The sequence below is a fragment of the Lissotriton vulgaris genome, chromosome 12, assembly GCF_964263255.1.
Source record: "Lissotriton vulgaris chromosome 12, aLisVul1.2, whole genome shotgun sequence".
NCBI lineage: Eukaryota > Metazoa > Chordata > Amphibia > Caudata > Salamandridae > Lissotriton > Lissotriton vulgaris.
This window is the reverse complement of record NC_141700.1, coordinates 120,194,324-120,217,619: the sequence shown is the minus strand read 5'-3', so window position 1 is coordinate 120,217,619 and position 23,296 is coordinate 120,194,324. Positions and strand designations below refer to the sequence as shown.

At 43.3% G+C, this 23,296-nt stretch overlaps 1 protein-coding gene across 3 annotated transcripts in view; it reads left to right on the top strand.

Moving 5' to 3' along the window:
* CCL25 (C-C motif chemokine ligand 25) overlaps positions 1-22,968 on the top strand; it is an 88,145-nt gene extending 65,177 nt beyond the window's left edge. For all 3 annotated transcript variants that reach the window (XM_086947476.1, XM_086947478.1, XM_086947475.1), the window contains one exon: positions 18,684-22,968. Coding sequence is in view for 1 of the 3 variants with exons in the window: in XM_086947475.1 (XP_086803601.1) it covers positions 18,730-19,671 (942 nt within the window). In the remaining 2 variants the exon portion in view is untranslated. The remainder of the gene's footprint in view (positions 1-18,683) is intronic.
* Positions 22,969-23,296: the final 328 nt, after the last annotated feature.

Here is a 23,296-nt window from a genome sequence, read left to right as displayed (position 1 = left end):
ATGATTCCCCGTTAATTATCGCTGTTTCAGCGGCAGGAAACTGCCGCTAAAACGGCGATAATGGGCTTGCTGATATGCGTTATAGAATTTCAAGAGAAGCCCAGGTTAGATGTCCTGCACATCTAACCTGGGTTTCTATTGGAATTCTATAACGCATATTAGCAAGCCAATTATCGCTGTTTTAGCGGCAGTTTCCTGCCCCTAAAATTGCGATAATTTTAACAAAGTTCTTGCTAATATTCCCCGAAGTCTTTCAATAAAATGGTAATGTTATTCCTTTTCGTCAAATACTGCATTGTCTCATTCATTCCGACATTGTCTTCAACTGCCTGTTGCATCCATATGAAAAAGTACCTCTTGAGGCCAGCCACGGCCCGTGCAGGTAAGAGCGGTGGTGTCGGCTGAGGGGGGATTTCGACAGACAACGAGGGAAAAATAATTAATTATTTAATTTTCCCTCATGGTCATCTGTTGAATCTCCCCCAACCCTGCCCCACCGCCCCATCTCTCTTACCTTCATGAGCCGCAGCTGCTCGAAGCTACAGGTATCAGTGCTATGCTTTAACTACTTACTCTTTCTCTCTTTCTCACTCCTAATTTCTCTGACCCCCACTTTATTCCTCTCTGATCAGTGCTTAATTTGAGCTGGTGGTTGCAGTAGAGGCCCACCGGTAGGCATTTTTTGGGCCTGGCACTTATCTTTTCTCAACAGACTTTGATCTGGAGGAAAAGAAAGAAAAACACAAACGGGGGAAAGAAGAAAGAAGCGACAGACGCAAAAACTGTGACAAAAGGAGAAATCATGGATGAAAAAGAACCTGCAGGAGTGAGAGAAAGAGGCAGGGAGTGTCTGGTGGCGGATGCATGAGGCATCAGATGAAACCAAGACAACACAGAGGGGTATTTGGCACCGCTGATATTCGTAGCATTGGGGCACGCTTATGAGCAAAACTTTGGGTGCGGCACTTACTGCCACATGTATCAAGCTTAGCAATTGTGATTCCTTAATAGCAATTAGTAAGAAATCACTACTAAGTAATCACAATTGCCTATGCATGTAGGTTTTGCTAAAATAAATTGTGATTCCTACTCATTTCCTAGGGCCTAGAGACCCATAGGAATAAATGTGAAACAATTCGCAAATTTGCGATTACCAAATAAGTAATCGCAAATTACAAATGCAATTTCAAGGGTGCCAGGGGGCCAAAAGGCCACCCTGATGCACCCCCAAAGTTGGCATGTGTGCACATGTGGCACACTCACATGCCCTAAGGCAGTGGTTCCCAAACTTTTTTGACCTGTGGCTCCCTTGACTAAATTGGCAGTTGGCCGTGGCTCCCCACAATTTTTTCACCCTTTGGGGGGATGTAAACCCGACATCGGGAGTACATCCAGTTGTCTTCCTGAAATTGATTGGGACGCTTTTTTATTTTCCAATTGACGGCACGCAGAGGAAGTCATGTTTTGGAGCATTTGTGATTATTAAAGTTTCCCTGGCAGGCCAAAACAGGCCAGGTCAAGTTACTTACCAGAAAGATGGCAGTACGCCGGTTGATGCAGTGACAGTCGCATGCCATGTCACTGTGCACCGGCAGAGTCAGTCGCCTAGTAAAGTTAGTACCGTGGGGATGGGGCAGTCAGTTGGGTGGCAGACTGGGAGGGCTGGTGAACAGCAAGTAATATACTGTCAGTGGGGGCCGGTCATCAAGCATTGGCAGAGCTATAAGAAGGCACACTCCAGGTCACAGGGGCTGAGGCAGGGCAGGACAGTAAGGTTGGAGGCAGAACGAGATGAATGGCAAAAGACAGGGCTGCATCAGATCCAGCCAGCTCAGTGGGGCTGGGGTAGAGCCAGTCTCATGGCAGGAAGAATGGACGGGCAAGAGGCAGTTTTGTAGCATGCTGGTATGGATAAGGTAGAGTCAGTTGCACAAGGTGGAGGTGGTAGTAGGCCCAGTTACATCGCAGGTCAGTGTGGGGCACAGGACATGAATGACTTTGAATTGACCACACGTGTGCCCACTGCCAATCCCTGCCCAGATGCCCTTATCACATAGGTCTACTGCCCCCACGCCTAACTGCCCACTCCTGCTTCAAAGCTGCTGTCTGTCATCTGTCGAAATTGATGTGACACTAGCAGCTTCTTCCCGGTCCATACTTCGGAGATGTCTCTGAGAAATATTGCTTTTGGTGCAAATTGTCTTTTATTTTCGAGCCAGCTGTGATTTGATTCTAAAACTTGCATTACTTTTTTTATTCAAAAACGTTTTTCAGGAAATAGACGGTGAGTGATAAAAATGTCCCTTAAATTGTGTTCAGGGGTTACAAACTTGTTTTGCCACTTAATAAATTCATTTATTAACCTTATCTTTATTGAAGGACTTACTAAAAACTCGTGCCTTGCAGACTGCACCCCCCTTTTGCAGAAAGTGCCAAGTTAAGTTCACTGGACTGTAACTTGCGACCTGCAGTTCGCAGAATGATCTCTGCAGCAAAGCCTTTATACCAACTGATTTATACTTTTTATAGCTATCTTACACTGAGCTACCTTACACAGACTAGAAATGTGTGACGTAGACGTAAACACGGTTCTTTGCCGCAGCCATGCTACACCGGTCTGAGCTATTTTATGAACATTGGAACCTGTTAAGATTTCATAAAAGTATTTCCAAGAAGTGAGTTAGCCATGTTTTTTCAGAATATATATTATATCCTGAAACTGGAGGTGGCTAACCCTTAGAGGTGTAATAGGGACGGGTAGTATCAGTTCCAGAAAAAGTTTTATACATCGAGAAATATACGGAGGGTCAGACTGGGCCAGGACTAATCCTGGCTGCAATGCAGCCTATTTCCACAGCCGCGAGTTTACCCACTGGAATTTCTGACTTATAAAATCAGGTGCAGAGTTTCTTCAAGTTCACACGACGGGTCATATTTACAATTACTGGCGCATCCTTGCAAATTAGCAGGGATGCGCCAGTAATTGTGCACCATGCCTCCGCCACCCATGAGGCACCGCATTTACAATGCGGCGCACCATGGGGCAAAAACCGCACAGATGCGTCCTGCATCTGTGCCGTAAAGGTATCGCATTGCTGGGGCTCCAGCAATGCTCTGGGGGGCCCATTCTCCTAAAGCTGCATCAAGCCTTGCGCCTGCTTCAAGCAGGCGCAGGGTTTTGACGTAGCATTGGCCTGAAAGTGACTGAGTGAAATATTGTAGATTTCACTCAGCCACTTTTAGGAGGCGTTCCTGCGCCGGAACGCCCCCCCCTGCACCAGAACGCCTCCTTAAGGCGCAGGGCTTTACAACGTGACGCATCTCCCAGATGCGTCACGTTGTAAATAGCCTGCACCATGGCGCATCTTTTGCGCCGCCACTGCGTCAAAAAAGTGACGCAACAGCGGCGCAAAAGAGGCGCAAGTGGCTTGTAAATCTGCCCCAAAGTGCGGGAACAGAAGCCAGAATATAATTAAACATGGCTGTATTTTACATTTACAAGTTGTAGCTATATTTGAAATCATCTTGTTCTGCGAGGGGCCTACTACGTATTCAGTAAGTCAGATGCTGTCCTGTTTTCCGACGAGACTGCGGGGGCCACTGCACATTTATAACTTGTCTCTTTTAAACTCTACATCTCAAAATAAACCAAATAAATGAGTTAACGAGCGAGCCGTGACTCCCCCGTATGTTGCGGCTGGAATAAGCTTCATCCTGCATTCAGGCCCTGCTAGGGCGTCAAAAGACGCATAATATTACACTACCTACACACGTCCAAACGCTATCTTTCCCATATTGTGCGTGGCGCCCCTGGCTACTCAAAACGGCGCATCAGGGCGCCGCAGCGCACAGTTTGGGAACCACTTCCCTAAGGGCGTGTGTGCGCGCCACATGGCACTTAGAAAAATGCAATTTTGTGCATTTTTCTAAGGAATTGCGCAATACCATCCACTAGTAATGATGGTAATTTGCGATTCCTTAATACAAAGTCGCATTCTGAGAATGCTTCTTGCGAGTCCCTAACTGCATTCGCAAAATAGGTAATCGCAAATTTTGCAATTACCTATTTTGCGAATGGCTTTGGGCTTGATGCATCCAAAAGGCGGGTGGCCCGTTTGCGACCGGTAATTAGCTTGATGCAAGTGCCCCTTATTCTTGTACAAATTAAGCGCTGCCTCTGACTCCTCTGTGACCACCATCGTTGGCATCTCTCTCCCGCCGCATCTTCCTGTTGGTCTGTCTTTAACTCCACCTCCCCTGTCCCTGAGCCATCATTTGAGTCTCTCTGTTGTCTGCCCTCCTTAGATCATGTTTATGTCATTTCTCGGATTATGATCGGGGAAGAGCATGGAAGACACAAGCAATTATCTCAGAAAGCAGCTACAGAAAAGCAAGTTAATAGAAGGCTCTCTCTCTCTCTCTTCCGGGTTGGACAGGGCAGACTTGAAATGACTCTGGGTGTCAAGTTCCGCCATTAGAAGAAAGACTCGTTGATCCGCGCTAATGAGGACAGGAGAGGGGCCCAATGGCTGCAGCTCCATCATCTAAAGAAGACCATTTTACAGATTGCTGGGCTGGGCTGGGTGGACTACAGGGAGGGGTGGAGCCAAGTGCTGAAGCCCATTCTCTGCCATAAAGCACTTGTGAAACCAGTCTGCAGAAGAGGGAAGACTGCGAGCTGTCAGTCAAGGGGGGATTTCCACTACACTGGTGAGTATGCAAGGGGTGTGTGGTTTTGTGTGTGTGTGTTTGTGTGTGTGGTTGTGGTTGTGATTGTTTGTGTGTGTGTGTGATTGTGTGTGGTTGTGTGTGAATGTGTGTATGAATGTGTGTGTGTGATTGTGTGTATGGGTGTGTGTGGTTGTGTGTGATTGTGTGTGTGTGTGTGATTGTGTGTGTGTGATTGCGTGCATGGGTGTGTGTGGTTGAGTGTGATTGTGTGTGTGAGTGTGTGTGTGTGTGTGTGTGTGTGGTTGTGTGCGCACAGGCCTGTCATGATCTAACTCTGATGGATGTGTGGTGGTGAGAAGATGTACACAGGGAAAGAGGCGAGAGAGGGCATCTGAGTCTATCGGGGCTGCTGTAACTGGTGGGATTGGGAAGGCAATGGGATACGTACACATTCACTCCTTGGCTTCTCTTCGGTGGTATCCCAACCAGTGTTCAAAGAGGGGTTTCGTGTCCATGCTGTTGCTTCTACCCCATTGTCTGCGCCTCACTCTATGTCTTTAGCCTATACACGCCTTCTTTCTCTATGCTTTGTAACTCTCAATGTCTCACACTTTCTCCTCTCATTGTATCTCCTCTTTATATTTCTCTTTCTCTCTCGCTCTCTTTTTCACATTCTCCTTCTTCAATTCCCAATCTTTACCTATCTCTGTCTTCTCCAAATGGCCTCTACTCTCTGATGATATCCCTCTATCTCTCACTTCTTCCTCTTTCTCTTGAATGTCGCTCTCTATCAGACATTCTTTCTCCTCACCCCATCACTTTCCCGACTCTGTTCTTTTTCCCAGCTCTCTTCTTTTTTTCGATTCCTATATCATTCGCTTTCTCCTCCGTCCTCTTATTTTCTTTCCTCTCTTTTTTTATTCTCTGCTTTTCTAGTGCCCCAATCTCATTCTCTCTATTTTATATTAAGAGTTGATATTGGAAAAAATGGTAATTTACATTAATGTTTCTTAAATCATTATATAACTTCGCAATTGCGTCAGAGCCGTACACTATTTCTTGTTTTGACCCAAATGAGGGACCATTATGGGCCCGATTCACAAAGGTAAACTTAGACCGAAATTCTAATGTTACTACTTTTCCATATTCACAAAGGGACTTACGAGTAATATCTTTACTCCTGTGGGCGTTCTGCCCCTGGTACGGGGGTTCTCAGTGTCTATCAGGCCTGGTCCTCTTGAATTCCCCAGGTGTCCCCATTCATGATGGTTTGGGATGTTGAGTGGTGGGTGGCCCTGCCAGGGCCCAGCTCCCTGTGCTACACCTGCATGACGCAAAAACAACAATCGATGGACAAAATGCAGAACAATGTTATACATTAACCCCAGTACAGAGATCTGGGCCTAAATCCATCGTTTTTTTGCTCACCATGCCATTGCAGTTTGGACCCAGCCATATGCAAATCAGTCCCTGCGCCCATTGGGAACCGTCCAGCCTGAAATGCCAGGCCAGGTCCGCCCTGGACTGGAAACAAGCATCCTAGGACCGGTTTCGAGCTTTCAAACTGGGTGGCATAGTGAGCAAAAGAATGATGGATTTAACCCGGATCTCTTGACTGGGGGAGAATGTTTGAATCAATCAGCATTCCATCCATCATTTGTTGCAGCCACACCAGCATGGTGGGCAGGATGGTATACGACATATGACTTGTTGAAGAAGACATCTTATACTGCCAGGGTCTTGTCTCTGGAGGTGAACAACCTTTACAACGAAACTTTTACAACGCAGTGCCTTTACAACGCAGTATTTACAACGCAAACCATTACAACGCATTGCGCTGGGGGGCGCTCTAGGATAGGGAATAAGTTTAATTTACTATCCAACACCTTCCCGAGTGTCCACGGGGACTGGAGTTGGAATAGTAAATTAAACTATTCACTATCCAGCACCCCAAAGCGCTATGCGTTGTAAAGGTTTGCGATGTAAAAACCGCGTTGTAAAGGCATGCTTGGTAAAAGTATGCGTTGTAACGTCATATATCCGTCTCTGGATTCAGTCCCAGCACTGGGATTGTGTTTTTAATGAGCAATGAACTGTATTGAATTGGTGCTAAAATTAGGATTGTGACACATTGGCTAATATTACTTAGGCTGATTTTTTGTGGTGATTGGTTGTTATAGTAAAACAAGTTAATGTTATTGATCAATTCAAGGTGGTAAATATAGCTCAGTGACGTAAGCACTGAGAGACTGATTAAGCAGTTGTGTGCAATAGAATTCAACATAGGTGGACAGAAAGCGCCATCAGTAGAGTATTCTCAGGTTCTGAAAACAGATTGAGTAACTGCTGCTGTTTATACTCAGAGAGAACAAGTGTTACATGAAATTCACCAGACTTGTGTACTTCCCCAGCAGTACCTTTGGAGTCAAGAGGAGCACTATGGAGGTTAATAGGGTGGAGGGTTGAGTGGAGTGGAGGGAAGCCACTGGGAAGATGGATTACTTCTAGAAATGTGCAACTTTGCAGACACTCACATACCTTACCCTTGGTTCTTTCTACCCCATTTATACACCTAAGTGCAGCTTGAAAAATATGTATGTTTACATTTGAAGGAAAACTTCTCACATACTCACGGAAATGTAAGGAAAGAGGTTTCTGCGCTAAGAAAATATTCTCATGTTATAGAAAAAAGAGAAATCAGCAGAAGTAAGTCAAGCACAGCAGGGACCCTCATGGAAATATATGATTCCCATCACTACTCCTGGTCATTTATGCTGATCCCAAAATAGTTATAAATCAAATCGATTGCTAATAAGATAGTTTTGCAAGCCTACTGGTATCAGGCCGTGCAACCAACTCACCACTGCCCACTGCGAAACGCAGTGCAAAGCGGAGAGGTAGCCATCCTTCGGAGGGATGTGCTCAGCACATGGCTGGAGGGTATGTGTAGCAGTCATGGTGGGTGCCAGTGGAGGGTTGGGCACTGGACCGGGCACTGGACTGGTCATGCCACAATCCTTCAGCTAGCTATGTAGGCGTGGGCACAATACCTGGCTGGAGGTCAGGAAATGCAGCCAATCCTCAGCCTCGCTGTAGATTGGTGATCACAGGGCCTGCTCAGTGAAGCGGTAGCCAGCCAGGCGGGCGTGGGTGCAGGGCCTGCCCACACATTGCACCAAAGGCTGTGCACAGCAGTGGGGATGGCCAGCAGGAGAGGTTTGGGTGTCTGGAAAGGCCTGAGCTCAGGCCGTGTGGCAAATCCTCCCCTGAGCATGGCTGAAGGACTTATGGAACGTAGAGATTGCCTGAATGCTGGGTGGTGGGCACAGGGCCTGGCCTGCTGCATCCAACCGTAGACTGGGTGCCGTGGAAGGGTTGTTTGCATGCGGAGGCGTAGGTGTAAGCTCCATTTAGAACATGGTAAAAACCACAAAATTCACTTGATAAAGTAAAGGATAAGGTGACATCACAGTTAGGTTTTGTAATAATATCTTAACGTATGTTGAAAAAACAGATATCGACTGAAAATAAACAAATGGTAAAGTGATGGTAAAATAAGGAAATAAGATAAGAGCTTACTTTGAAAAACAACAAAACACTCAAATTCACCAGTTATAGTTTAGTGTTCTAGCTTATACTTTGCCCTACCTTCATGAAATGCTTATGACTTCATATATCACATCACTCTTGACTTGATTTGTTAATACGTATAATATGGTGTAATATGATGTAAGGCTAGTTACAAAGAAACAGGGCTCTGCATGTTATAGAAGAAAAGCCACACAAACTCACGTTGAATGTTTGTGGCTTTTCATAAGACTCTTTTTTTTCTTTTTACTGAAAAAACAAAGGTTACAGGGACATTATAGTTAGGAAATATAATTTGAAAAAAAACGTAGAATTCACTGAAAAAAACATAGGTAACAGGGTCATTATAGTTAGGCTCACATTTCACTCATTCAAAACCAGAAAAATTCAGCAGTTATAGTTACGTGAGCCAACTATAACTTACACCCCCGCAATGGACTGCTTATAACCTCACATATTACATCGCTCATGGCATGGTCAGTGACATCACTCATGACATCACTGATGACATCTCAAATGACATCACCGATGACATCATCCAGTGAGCGTGAGTGTTTTCTAAAAGTTTGTGAGTGTTAAACATATATACCAAGGTACTACAAATGCTAAAATTGGATACTTTCTGTATTACTAACGAGTAATACTATTTCTAACATATACTATGTGAGTGGCTGTGTGACTGTGTGTATTTGTGTGTGAGTGGGTATCTGAGTGCTTGTATGGGTGTGTGAGTGGCTTTATGGATGGCTAAGTACGTATATGACTAGCTGTGTGGGTGAGTAAATGGCTGTATGAGTGACTACATTGGTGAGAGAGTGGGTGTTTCAGTGGAAGTATGTGTGAGTGAGTGGCTGAGTGAGTGCCAGAATGGGTGTGTTAGTGGGTGTGTAAGTGACTTTATGGGTGAATGAGTGGCTGTTTGCGTGGATGTTTGGTTAAGTGAGTTGGTGTGAGTGGCTATTTTGTAGAACAAGTGTCTGTGTGAATGGATGTATGAGTGAGTGAGCAGATGTGTGAGTGCTTGCAGAGATGTGTGAATAGGTATATAAGTGATTGTGTGGGTGTGTGAGTGCTTGTATGGGTAAGTGAATGGCTGTGCTGAGAGGCTGTACGGGTGAGTAAGTGGGTGTGTGAGTGGCAGTATAGGTGAATACGTGGGTGTGTGAGTATCTGTATGGGTGATTGTGTGGTGATGTGACTGGCTGTATGGTTAGGTGACTGGCTGTATGAGTGGCCGTATGGGTAAGTGAATGGTTGTGTGAGTGCCTGTATGAGTGAGTGAGTGAGTGAGTGAGTGAGTGAGTGAGTGAGTGAGTGAGTGAGTGAGTGAGTGAGTGAGTGAGTGAGTGAGTGAGTGAGTGAGTGAGTGTCTGAGTGGCTCTATGGAAGAGTGAGTGGTTGTGTGAGTACTTGTATGGGTCTGTAAATGGGTATGTGAGTGGTTGTGTGTGTGTATGAGAGGATGTATGGGGAGTGAGCGGGTGTGCAAGTGGGTCTGTAGATGATGTCATCAGTGATGTCATTTGAGATAGAATCAATGATGTCATAAGTGGTGTCACTGACCATGTCATGAGTGATGTAAGATGTGAGTTCATAAGCAATGCATTGCAGGGGCATAAGTTATAGTTAGCTCAGGTAACTATACCTGCTGAATTTATTTGCTTTTGTAAGAGTGAAATGGTAGTGTAGCTATACTGATTCTGTAACCTTTGTTTTTTCAGTTAATTTCTAGGGATTTTTAAATTCTATTTCCTAACTTAAACTTTAACACCCTCGAATCTCATGACGAGCTTAGCTCGTCATGAGCCACGGTGCTCGTGTGCTCATGACGAGCTGAGCTCGTCATGACCTTTCGAACGCTCGCACGCTGGGCTAATTCCCCTGCTGTGCGAACGTTCTAAAGAAACGGGTGTGGTCATGACGAGCTCAGCTCGTCATGAGCACACGACCACCGTGGCTCATGACGAGCTGACCTCGTCATGAGCACAGGGGCGCTGTGCGCGCCCCCCGCCCCCCAGCACAGCATGGGAATTTGCCCAGCTGAGAAGGGTTTAAAAATGTGTGTGTGAGTGAGTGCAAGAGTATCTCAGTGGGTGTGTGACTGAGTGCATGAGTGTCTCAATGGGAGTGTGAGTGGGTGTGTGAGATTCTGTGTGGGTCTGGGAGTACCTGCAAATGTGCCTTACTGGGTGTGTAAGTGGCTGTGTGAATTGGTGTGTAAGTGTCTTAGTGGGTCTGGGAGTACCTGAATGGGTCTGTGGGTGTGTGCATGATTCTCTGAATGGGTCTGTGAGTGGGTGTTTGAGACTCCGAGTGAGTCTGTGATTGGAGGTGTGTGTGTCTGAGTGGGTCAGTGAGTGAGTGCATGAGTGTGTGAGCGGGTCTGTGAGTGGGCACATGAGTGGGTGCATGAGTCTGTGAGTGGGGGCATGAGTCTCTGCATGGATCTGTGAGTAGGTGCATAAGTCTCTGAGGGGGTCTGTGAGTAGGTGTATGAGACTCTGGGTCTGTGAGAAAGTGCGTGAGTGGGTCGATGTGTGGGTGTGTGAATCTCTGAGAGGGTTGTGAGTGGATGTGTGAGTCTCCGAGTGGGTCAGTGATTGGATGCGTGTATTTCCAAGTGGGCCTGTGAGTGAGTATCTGAGTGGCTCTGTGAGTGGGTGTGTGAGTCACTGATTGGGTATGTGAGTGGGTGCAGGAGTTTCTGAGTGGCTCTGTGAGTGGGTGCATGAGTGTCTGTGTGGGTCTGGGTGTGGTTAGGTGGGTTTGTGAGTAGATGTGTGAGTGGCCAGGCCACATTTGAATGGGGGTGGGGGGCTTCATGCTCGGCCATGCAGCACCCGACCCATGGCTGATTTTGGCCTCATCCCCCAGGGCCCAGCCATAAACAAATGGGGGAGAGGGCTGAATGGCCCTCCTCCTTGGGCCAATTTTGTCCCTGGGGCCCCATCCCTCGGAATCGAGCTACAATACAGTGGGGGCAGGTGCCCCCTTCTCCAGGCCAATTTCAGCCCCAGGTACCACATTCCCCCTGGCCCAGCCTTGTAATTCTGTATGCCCTGGTGCCCACCTAGAGCACCCAGTCACCAGCGTTGGGAACTGCAGGTGGAGCCCGAATGCCCCTGGTTCCTTGGCAGCTCTCCACCTTCTGCGGGAGCCGGAATTGCTGCTGAATGGAGTGAGCTGCTGGAACAGCAGCTCCCTCCATGCTGGAGCAATCTTTTCATCACTTTCCCTGCCCACAGGTCTGGAAAAATAAAAAGATGAAACCTCTGCTTCCAGCAGGTGGGAGCACTTTGACAGCTCCTGCCCGCTGGAACCGGAGTGTTTGATTTTGCTTGACAGGAGCTGTCAACCCTTCTGCCAAGCAAAAGCAGACAGCAATGTCATGGGGTGGGCAACCCGAGACACAGCAAGAGCTGGCCCTGGAACTGACAGTCGCCAAGGCCATTATTGGCTCCAGGAGGGGGGCTGCGTGGCTCCCGGCTTTTCTTCTGCAAGGGCCGCCCAAGGGAGGTGGTGGTACCCGGGCCTGAGAAAAAGAAAAAAGCCCAAGAAGGTGCGTGCGCGGAGGGCCCTGCGGCCCTCTCGCTCCATGTTTAAGTTAGCCCCGGAGAGGTGGTGGTCCCTGGGGCTCAGAGGGGTCATCGAGGCCGCCCCAAACATGTAATTTGTGGCCCTGGGAGTGTGTGGGCCTGCACATCCCTCCCGCTGACTGGTAGAATTAGGCCCGGGGAGTTGGTGGTCCCTAGGGAATTTTTAGGCCATGCACCCTTCCATTTTTTTAATAATCCCTACATGCCCCAGGTACCTGGCCTACCCCGGTGCTACAATTAAAACAAGCGCAGGACATTGGTTTTTAATGCACAGCAATATTTGTGAATATTTCACGAAAATCAATGTGAATTTAAAAACAAAGGGCTAGATGTAGGTAAATGGGATTTACCGATTCTAAAATACAGAATTTTACCGATTCGGTATTTTAGAATCGGTAAATCCTATGTAGCTAATAATTTGGTAAAAATTACTGAATCATTAAGATTCGGTATTTACCGAATCGGTATTTACTGATATCGGTAATTACCGATTCGGTAAAATAGGGAAAGAGTCAAGGGTGGCAGCGTGTCACTTTGACACCCTGTTGCACCCCTGAATAGTGCTTGTGTGCACATGCGGCACACATACATGCCCTAAGGGCATGCATGTCTGTCACATGGCACAGGTGTAAATGCACGATTTGCATTTACAGAGGTAGTTGTTATTTACCACCAACTAATAGTTGGTGGTAAATAACAAATCCTTAAAGCACAGAAGCACTCTTCAAAGTGCTTCCTATATGTAATTTACCGATTTGGTAAATACTGAATCGGTAAATGATGATTCGGGAAAAATACCGAATCAGTAAATACCAATTTGTTATTTACCGAATCCTCCCCTACATCCCAAATGCCCAATACCGGTCGGTAACGGCCGAAATTCGGTAATTTCGGCCGTTACCGACCGGTATTGGGCCACTTACATCTGTCCCAAAATGCTTTTTTACTGTGGCAGGGTGCCAAGGGAACCCCTAAACCAAGGCTTTAGGGTCTGAGTATGCCTGCCCTGTCCACTTTTTGTTTTTCTGGTTTTTTTTGTGGGACTAGACTGAAGCCAAGTTCCAAAATGGCTGCCAACACTTCCTGGTGGAGAGCTCTGTATTTCCCTGCATGAGCTTGTTATTATTTGTGAAGTCGTTCCGACCCCACATATACAAATTTGGATTTACTTAAATTTCTCAGCAACTACTAAACCGATCTACACCAAACAACTGAAAGCATGATCTGTGTAGCCAAATCTACTTTTCTGCCAAATTTTGTGGCATTCCGTTCAGTGGTTCAGGCAGCTGTCGTGTTCAAAGCTCCTGTGGGAATTGACATTGGAGACACACTTTTGTTTACCCCTCTTTTTTTCGGCCCCCGCTTGACAGATCACCCCAAAACTTCCCATGCATAACAAGACTCACTCTGACACTTTTTTGGGAAACTTTTGTGAAGATTCGTCAAATGGCCAAAGAAATAGGTAGGTCAAGAACTCTTTTGCTATGGAAATCTGGTCCTAACTATAACTACCTACTGGTGGTCGCCAGTAGGTAATATAATACATTAATTTATGTGTTAATATTTATATAGTTTAAAATAACAAGTAGGTGTATACCTGCCATACAATTGTGAAACAAAACTTATATAATGAGTAATCTCCTTTAACAAAATAAACATTTTTATGTGTGTTATCAATTCCAAATCATTAAGTTTTTATCATGGATATATTAAAAAATGTGCGTGACGTATTTAAAATCTGTTAACATTGTACTTTTTATCAGTACTGTGAACCTGCCCTTGGCTGCCTGTGTGCTATATAAACAGAATACATACAATAAAAGTTATCAGACTTAGAAATGTGGAAAGAATGCTTAGATCTCAATCTTACATACTGTAAATCACGTTTCCCTTTTGCAAGTCAATGATTAACAAGCTTACTTACTTACTTAAATGGGAAGCGCGTTCAAAAGATGTACTGTTTATTGATTAGATAAAACTCACCATTTGAAATGGTCTGGATTCAATGTCTGAGTAAGACCAGAATTTAGCTTCGGAATACCGCTGTACACGAGTCGCAATAGAAGTCTTTAGCTGTGTTAACCGCCCATTTAACACCTCTACAAATTCTCTCGGAAAGAGGAACCAGTGATCTCGGGCAATAGTGTACCTAGGCTGTGTTGCCTCTTGGCTTTTGCCTCCCCCTGGCAAAACATCTGTACATGGTTAAATTGCCAGCTGTGCCTAGACATGCTAGCTTTTTGCAAATATTGGTGAAATTACGTTTCCTCAACAGCTATCCATTCTTTACCTTCCAGAAGAACAGGCAACTCCTTTCAGAATTATATAGGTTCAGATAATACTCCTAATTGTCATCTGAAATACATTCTAGCATCACAACTGCTTCGTTCTCGGACCCACAACATACCTCACAACTCATCTTAGAGTACTAGGTGCGTATAGCACATACCTACAGTACTAGGCATACGTATGCAACATGGCATTGCGGCCGGTCCAATAGCAACAAAATGCTGTGTCTTTTCAGAACTATGCATAACCTTGTAGCAATGTCAACAAAGGTATAACCACCGGGATGAGGGTCACAGACCCCAATCCTTAATATTTTAGACACCGTTTAGTCATTATTTCTACTACTTTGCTAACACCTCCATGCAACCACATAGGGACCAATAAAACTACTACAAAGAAAAGATTCCTAACTTCAGAGAACCATTGGAGGAATGTGCCGGCCCAACAGCACTCAGTGGAGAAACACAAGATCTTCTCACTCTGAAGAGATACCTTGAGCAGGTCAAACAGAATTTAATTCTACAAGGACCTTCCATGTCTAAGGCTACATTGTGCGGTCTCACATTCTGCAGAAGGTACAGATTTGTACCTTTTTAAAATTAGTGATTAGCTCGTAATATTCTCTATTTAGAATATTATTAAGTTGTTCATTGATCTTAAAAATGAAAAGGACCTTTAAGTGTATTCAATCAACAAAACTGTATTCAGTAATTTTGCCCAACATCATAATCTTCCGGACCACTGCATTTGCCACTAGTTTATTGGGAGTACTTTTGTACTTCAGTGTCATCACATAGTATGTTTTTAACTGTTGTTCCATTTGTAATGTCATTGTCTTTGCCCTTCGATGAACACCTGTGACAGGTCCTACATGTACTTCCTAGGGCATGATTGCAAGTGTAGGTGTTATTTATACACATGATAAATAAGGATACCACAGAGTATGTTATTTATTGCGTGGGACAAATAACAAACTATTACGAGTTTGAGGAGATTAACATGCAGATTTTGGTGTTTAATGCACCCAAATCCACATTGTACAGAAAACACTGTTCAATTTCCCCTGTTAAATTTCAGCAGGTTTGATCGGTGGAAATTTAGCAAAGGTTGAATTATTTAACGCATCCGATAATTGTTGGATGTGTTAAATAAAAGAAACTCGCAATTTCGATACATGCGTCAACAGGATTTTTTACACTCGGGTTGGAATCAACCAGCCCACTTGTAATCTTGTAATCAGCCAAGGGAGGACAACAAAACACAGATGATCCATAAAGGTTGCCATCATTGACAAGGCTGATGCTCCTTAAGATATCGTTCATGATTTAAGCGTCACTAAGATTAGGAATTGAGAAGTACCGCACACCAACATTATTCTAAGAATGTATATGAAACGTTTCTTATTGGAAAAAATATGTAAATTATATGCTATACAATGCACTCCTTTTGTGTCTCCTATATATTTCATTGATATTCATTAGATAACTAGTTTCCATTAATTAGAAACCCAATTAAACTTCAGTACATTACTATTGTGCTGTCCATTAAAGACCCAATATCACCCCAGGAATCAGAGACCGGAATTTAACTCATTATTAAATAAATATAGCTCAATTGAGACTTAATGTCTCTCATTAATCTCCAATTTATTATAGATGCCATGTGCCTCATTAGAGAACCACTACACTACAGCCACATTCTAAACAATATGCATTTCATTATAAACATAAAACATCAGAATCCAAGGGTGCCCCAAATTAAAGACTAATTTCATATCTTGATAATTTGCAGGCAACAAATATACTTTAATTACAGACTCAAAATAGGTGCTAGCACTGACCCTCTAAATTTACTATAATCCCTTAATTGAGACCCAATATGCCCCTGACAAAAGACCGAATGATTAAATTCAATCCCATTTGGATTATATAGAATATTTCAGAAACACTAAGAAGAATTTAAGAAAGTTGAAAGTAGTCTAAATGGTTTGATGAACTTAAAACTGAGCTTGTTTATAGAAGTTTTCTCACTGTATGATGTGCACACCATAATATACTTGAAAGACTATAAATTTGCTCAACTGTGATGTATGGCTCATAATGGATTTTACTGGTGGATTTGATATTTTTACCTGAGGTAGATTCTGGCTTTCAGGAGCCAGTGAGGATCCATCTTCATAGGGTGATCTGTTCAGATTAATTTGCCCATTTTTACTATGTATGCTTCAGCACGGAGGATACCTTTCAAGAATTCTGGGTCAAATTTGGGGAGGTTGGCACCCATGAAATTGCTGTCATCTAGGTTTGAGAGGACTAGATTATGGACATCAGTTCTGAAAGCTAATGTAGGGATGGAGGGTTTCAGGTGTTGTAGACGAAAGACTTTGAAGGAAGTACATTTATTGAGTTTAAAGATGTGGAGTGTTTTGGCAGCCTTTGGTCTAAAATAAAGCGATTAAATTTGGCAAAGAGGTTCAAAATGGGGCAGATTCCAAAACCCTTTGAGCCACAGAGCTTTTTATGCCATTTTTGAAATGTGGTGGACATTCTTTGGAGTTGAGGAGGAGAAAATTCTGTATAGCTGTATTAAGTTTGAGAGAAAAAGAGTTAATTTATCAGTTCTGCTGTGAGCAGTTTTACTGATATGTCAGCGGGATCAGATACCATGAGATATAGTTGGGTATCTGTTAAGTTAATTTTAACATCCAAAATAATAAACAAGCGCATGAAGACTTTACTTGCTTTATTGCTTGACAAAATCAATTACCAAAATTCTCTTCAGCTTATTCACATAACTGCCCATCAGCTGTCAACTCGAGAACCCTTCTAACATTCATGGAAGAGAACAAGGGAACAGGTAGAAAAGGGGGAGGGGAAGGATCCATTGTAATAAGAACACAAGAATTTTATATATTAAATGGAACAAATATATGTAATTTACAACCTGAAAATTGTGCTTATTGATAAAAGTATCCTAGGCATGCTGATGGAGATATTTTTTTGACGTGCTGGGTTCAGGAAATTGTTGAACAGCCCAATTTAGAGGCAAGGGGGTTGCAATACCAGATCTTACAATCAGAACCTCTGCATGCATCAAACCATCCTCCCCGTATATGAATCCTGTGATATTGTTTTCTGCCTAATTCAATATGACCTGCATGTTCAGAAAATGGGGAACGGTACGCCAACTAGGAGTTGGTGATATCCCTCCACTCAAATCTACGCGGTTCAGTGTCACCTTTGATATTCCCACCTCCAGACTGCTGGCCTAATAGGGCTGCTCAGGGAACAAAGATCAGCATGATGGCCCTTACAAATCTGGTTTGATGTCTGCCACTACCCCACCAGTCCCCGACTGCAACGTGGCCACTCATGCAAATTGTGGTAATTAGCACCAGCACCATTACACAGAAATGGGGGATGGATGGTGGCAGGATTAGGCCTCCCATCTCTAATTGTAGGCTGTAAGTGCGAGACTGAGGTATGCCGTGGAGAGACTGTGCTATACTTGGATGAATTTTGTCTTTCATTTGGAAGATCATATTCTTTTGTTTCTCTGGATGAATTGTGTCTTGTTATTTTGTTTCTTTGGATGGTTTTTGTCTTTCATTTGGAAGATCATAATATTTTGTTTCTTTGGATAAATTCTGTCTTTGATTTGGAAAATCATGTTCTTTTGATTCTCTGGATGAATTTTGTCTTTCACTTGTACAATCATAATCTTTTGTTTCTTTGGATGAATTCTGTCTTTCATTTGGAAAGTCATGTTTTTGTGTTTCTTCACGGTAATCCTGCATGGTCCATGTTTTCAAATCAGCCCCTGGCAGGTTCGGATTCATAGGAAAATGACCCGGAAGGTGGACATAAAAACTAGAGCCAATGCTTGGAATAGAAATTGTACCCCATATGAATGACCAGCTCTCCCAACACCAAACTACTGAAAAAGCCTGACTAGGGAGGGCTCTGTCAAGCAAGATACTATTGGTATATATGGCTCAAAAGCAAGACAAATTTACCTATAAGACAACAATGCGAATTGGGTCATGGTTTTACATCTTGTATTATAAACATAAAATCTCTTAAAAATGTAAAAAGGTAAAGTTTGAAGAATGGCAGGACTAATGACACACACATTCAGATTTACCCCTCAACACAAATCTCTTAGGGTGGAGATTCACGAGAGTACCATAAGCAGTACTACAGAAGTACGCTTTTAGGTTCTCATACACCCCTTTATGAATCCGCCCTAAAAAGTCTAACTCAATGTTGCAAACTGTACAAGAAGAGCATTCACAATGTATTCTTATTGTAGAAGTTTTTGGGCTCACAAAGGCGTGTAAAAGTAAGAAGGGGATATCAGGAGTACTGTTTGAGGTACTGCAAAATACTTTTGAGAATAGGCTCTGATACCTTAGGAAATCATTGTTCTTCTACTGCTGAAGGCAAGACAAAATGGCCTATAAACACACATTGATTCTCAGTCTGCAGCTTCCCAAAACAATATGAATTAATCTAATTCAATTTCAACCCATGTTGACAGGTCTAAAGGAAACTCAACAGTCACAGCAGCACCTAGACGTCTCATCATGCTAGCGGCGCTTCTCCAGCCACACAACAAAACTATAGCGTTGAGTGTCAATGAGACAGAAGACATTGGCGTAACGCTGTTGATGAAGATGTTTGCACCTTCGCTGCTAATCTCCATACTTGGACTAATAGGCAACGGGGTCGTCCTGTGGTTCCTGTGCCTCCGGATCAAGAGGAACCCCTACACCGTCTACATCCTCAACTTAGCAGTAGCCGACTTTTGCCTCCTCGTTTACCTCATTGTCGCTCTCCTATACATTTTTGGAATCTCTGCACGGTCGACCATTGCTTCCTCCAATAATGTCCTCCTGTTTTCCCTACGGCTTCTCTTTACATCAGACCACTACACCAGCCTCTTCCTTTTAACAGCCCTCAGCGTGGAGAGGTGTCTTTCAGTCATGTGTCCCATATGGTACAAATGCAAGCGGCCAACACGACTATCCAGCATTGTGTGCACACTCATGTGGGTTTGTGCAAGCCTTTTCACCATAGCTGAATGTTTGGCCTGTACAGAGGAGTTATACGTTGCAAGAGCCCCACATTGCACGGCAGCGGTATTGTTTTTTACAATTTTAGCTTTTGGGATTGTCTTCCCACTCATGATTCTGCCAAGTGTGGTATTGATTGTCAAAATCAAAATGAGGTCTATGAGGCATCAACCTACAACAGTGTACTGGGTTATCCTCCTCAATATTGTGGTCTTCTTGCTCACTATCTATCCCACAAGGGTCATAGGTCTGCTTTACTACTTCCGAGTTATCGCACAGCATGATTTTAACTATTATGTCATTAGTTATGCTCATTTGCTTTGCACAGTCATGAACAGCAGTGCCAACCCATACATCTACTACTTAGTGGGGAGGATAAAACAAAGGAAAGAGAGAGGATCGGTTAAGGTGGCACTGCAAAGGGCCTTCAATGATGATGCTGATGCTCTGTGACAAGATATCGCACATGGTCCATGCATATCATAGACTATGGACCAAGCATTGTCCCAAACGTAACAGTACTCTTATAATGAATATTAATCATACCTCATATTTCATTAGCAATATCATTTATGGGAGCATGCTATCCCTGTATAAAAACTTCCAATCTAATTCCCTTATTACAGTCAAGTTGTGAAGTCTCTAGTCACTCGTAAGACGAAAACGATGTAGCTGCTCAACTGTAATAAGTTATTATAGTTTTGATGTAAAATGCCCACTGCCGGAGTGCGTAGCCTAGCTGAAAGACTGGTTACAGAGCATGAATCCAGCTGCAATTTAAACTAGAAAATAGGAGAACTGGCTTTTCTTTCTTCTGATTTGTTTTTTTCTAAAATTAAGGTGATCAGCAGAAAGTCTATATTTATAGCAAGATGTTTATTTTTGTCCACACTATGGGTAACTATAGGATTTTCTGCATGTTTCTACGCATTTTGAGCTGCAGCATTATTGTAATCTGATTTACATTACAGTAGGCATGATTTAAGGTCTGGTGGGCGGGGCACGGTCGTCATGGGGGCAGCGGTTGCTACCTCTGTCTCCCTGGTTGGGCTCCTGTCTGCTATAGCCAGAGATCGCCACCAACCATGCGGCGATCCCTAGATATGAAAAAAGAGGACATCAGACCATCCCCTCAATATAGGGTGGGCGGTCTTATGCCCTTACTTTAATGGCCCACACCGCATCATGATGGCGGAATACGTTTTCTAATGGGTAAGCCATTACCACCGTTGGAAAACTGACTATCTGGCAACTTAAATTAGTGCAGCGGACTAAGAGTCTGGCGAACAAGTTATTCTGTCACCATGGCGATAAAGCACTGTGTCCACCAAACTCAAATCAGGCCCAATATGTTCAAGCACTGCATCTGCATTCATAAATAGAAATGAATTATAACTTTTGAAAGAGTACAATTCCGCCTGAGGCCGCCTGTAACAAAGGAAAAGTAGATCCTGACACATTTCTTTGTCTCACTACAGAGCATCAGAATTGACAAACTAGAGCACTGGGGCATTGAACACATTCACATCCAAAGCATTTCCTCTCTGATGGAAGCTATCCTGAATTATTCTATGTTTTGCTTGATTTATATGTCAATATAACGTTATTGCTTGTTTTATTGACACCATGAAAAAGTGTTATCCACTCTTAGGATCTAACGTTAAAGCCAATGAGAGGTGACAAATAATTATTTTATCTGAAGACCAGCTTTCATTGCATGTGATCCAATGTAGACCACCATTTGCATCAAAGAGAAGCATTCAAACATTTGATAACAGTATTAAAGTTCAATAATGTTCTATGTTGCATTCAGTATCCTGCTTTTAGAGGTATTACGACAATATACCTACATTAGAAATGCAATATATCCTTATTAGAGACAAACAAGACCTTATTGGGACCCCCCCAAATCCTTCCAAATGTTCAATACCGCCCAATGTTTGAGACCAAACATAATCCTGATCAGAGAAATGATATATGAAATACACGGGCGCACAAGACTGTCCGTGGACAGACATCTTTCAGCCTTGCAACCTGTTAGTGCCTTACTGACCTAACAGACTGCCAAGGTCAGCCACCCAACATGGTCTCTTCAATCGGCATTTCTAACTCATTTTGCTTACCCATTGACACAGAAGACAAATTTCCATGATTCAAAGGAGTCCCTGAAGGCACATGGTATGTGCAGATCTGCCTTGTGACAAACCTCTGCTGATAATCCAGTCTCTGGAATCTCCTTGTCATTGCCAATATCCTACTAACTGCTGAACTTGCTACTTTGAACTCCATATGCAATCTCCTTTTACTTGAAAAGTACACTGAAGCGACCTTTAGTTTAATTTGGAGATCCTAAATACTCTCATTAGATGGAAGCCCAAGTTATGCGGCAAGTTTAAATTATGTAGAAAGAAAAGAAATTACCCCACACTTTCTGTGGCTGTACTATTTTGATCCAGAAACAACTTTCTTGTATTTTAGTCAGACAATTATATTGAAAATTATGTAGCAAATTAGTTGACAAATGTCTTAACCCAAAAAATATGTGGTAAGCCCTGGAGCCAGAGAATCACATAAATCCTCAGGCCATCACCAATATTTTATAAGCATTTTACTCACAAAAGATAAAACTGAAACATTCTAATTCCAATTAGCGCCCTTTGTTATCAGCCTTTTGGAGAGAACAGCTATTTTCATGCTAATTCCCCTAAAATGAACATGTAATAGGAAAAAATACAGAATATGAAACATGTTTAAAATGATCCTTTATGAAAACCCTTGAGTTTTGTGGCATTTACAAACAAAGGTGTCTAAACTGGTTAACACCATGGTTATAGAGAATAGCCATGCTTAGAAAGAGCTGCTGTCCAGCACAATGTCAGAAATCTCTGTTGTCATAACCAATGACTTTAAACCCCAGCTAGCAAATAAAGGGGTAATATGTGGTTTTATTTCATTTGTGTTTTAAGTTATGCAATTATTTTTCTGGATTAATTTAGTTGACAATATTCTTGCATGGACGTTATATGCGGGTGAATGATTGTGACTGGGGGCCCGGCTTAGATCTTGGCGGACAGGTTACTCCATCACAATGGTGGGGGATATCCTGGCCAACGAAATAGAAATCTCATCAGATATAATAGGATTTATATTTCCGCGGATGGGATATCCGTCACCATTGTGACATAGTAACCTTTCCGCCAAAAACTAAATCAAGCCCTTACTCTCTTACATTACAATGATACTTTTAAGACCATATTGTGCCGACACTTTGTGCCATTCAGAATCTCATGCTTATTACCTCATAAATGTATGTTATGTATGTTTCTCATAGTGTATTCCCATGCAAAGCTTTGAGAGTGGAAAACTTGGGAAAAGTCAATTCACATGTTTGTAACCCACTGCACAAGTGTAAGCAACCTTCAGCTTTTAGCAACTGGGGCTGAGACCATCTGACGCAGGGTGGGGAACTGGGACAGACCAACAAGTGATTGGTCAGTAATTCAGAATATTAACAAAACATGGACTGCACTTACCCGTTAGCCAGAGGAAATGTGTAATGAATTGCTGTACATTTCTAAAAATCGACAGAGACTGTAATGCATGCTTCAACTAGCCCCTTACTATACTAAGTATTGTGTCCTTGTTTACATTTCTAATACTTGCCTGTGGTAATGTGTTACCTACAATTACTATTACCAAATGTCATTTTATACTCCCCAGATAAGTTTGTAATAAAGATCTTCAAACCTCTAATTGTGGTATTCCTTGACTTCTCAGAACTTAGATTGGTGCCCCAGAAAACAAACAACCGTCCAACTGTTTTTGTTAGTTCTGGGACAGTTTTGTTTCTGGCCCATCCCCTGTGATTTAGCCCATGGAGGGTCAGTAAAAGACGTGTCTGCTGTCCCAGCTCTGCAGGCCAGTGTCCAAGAGCCAACCCGGGGGACCGGTTGGGTTTCATCAGCAACATGCAAGAGAACTATTGTAAACAAAGTATATGTAATACCCGATTTAGCATCTTCAGTTCCATTTTTTATTTATCTTTTTTAGAAAGAAGATTTCATCTGTGCTTTAACAC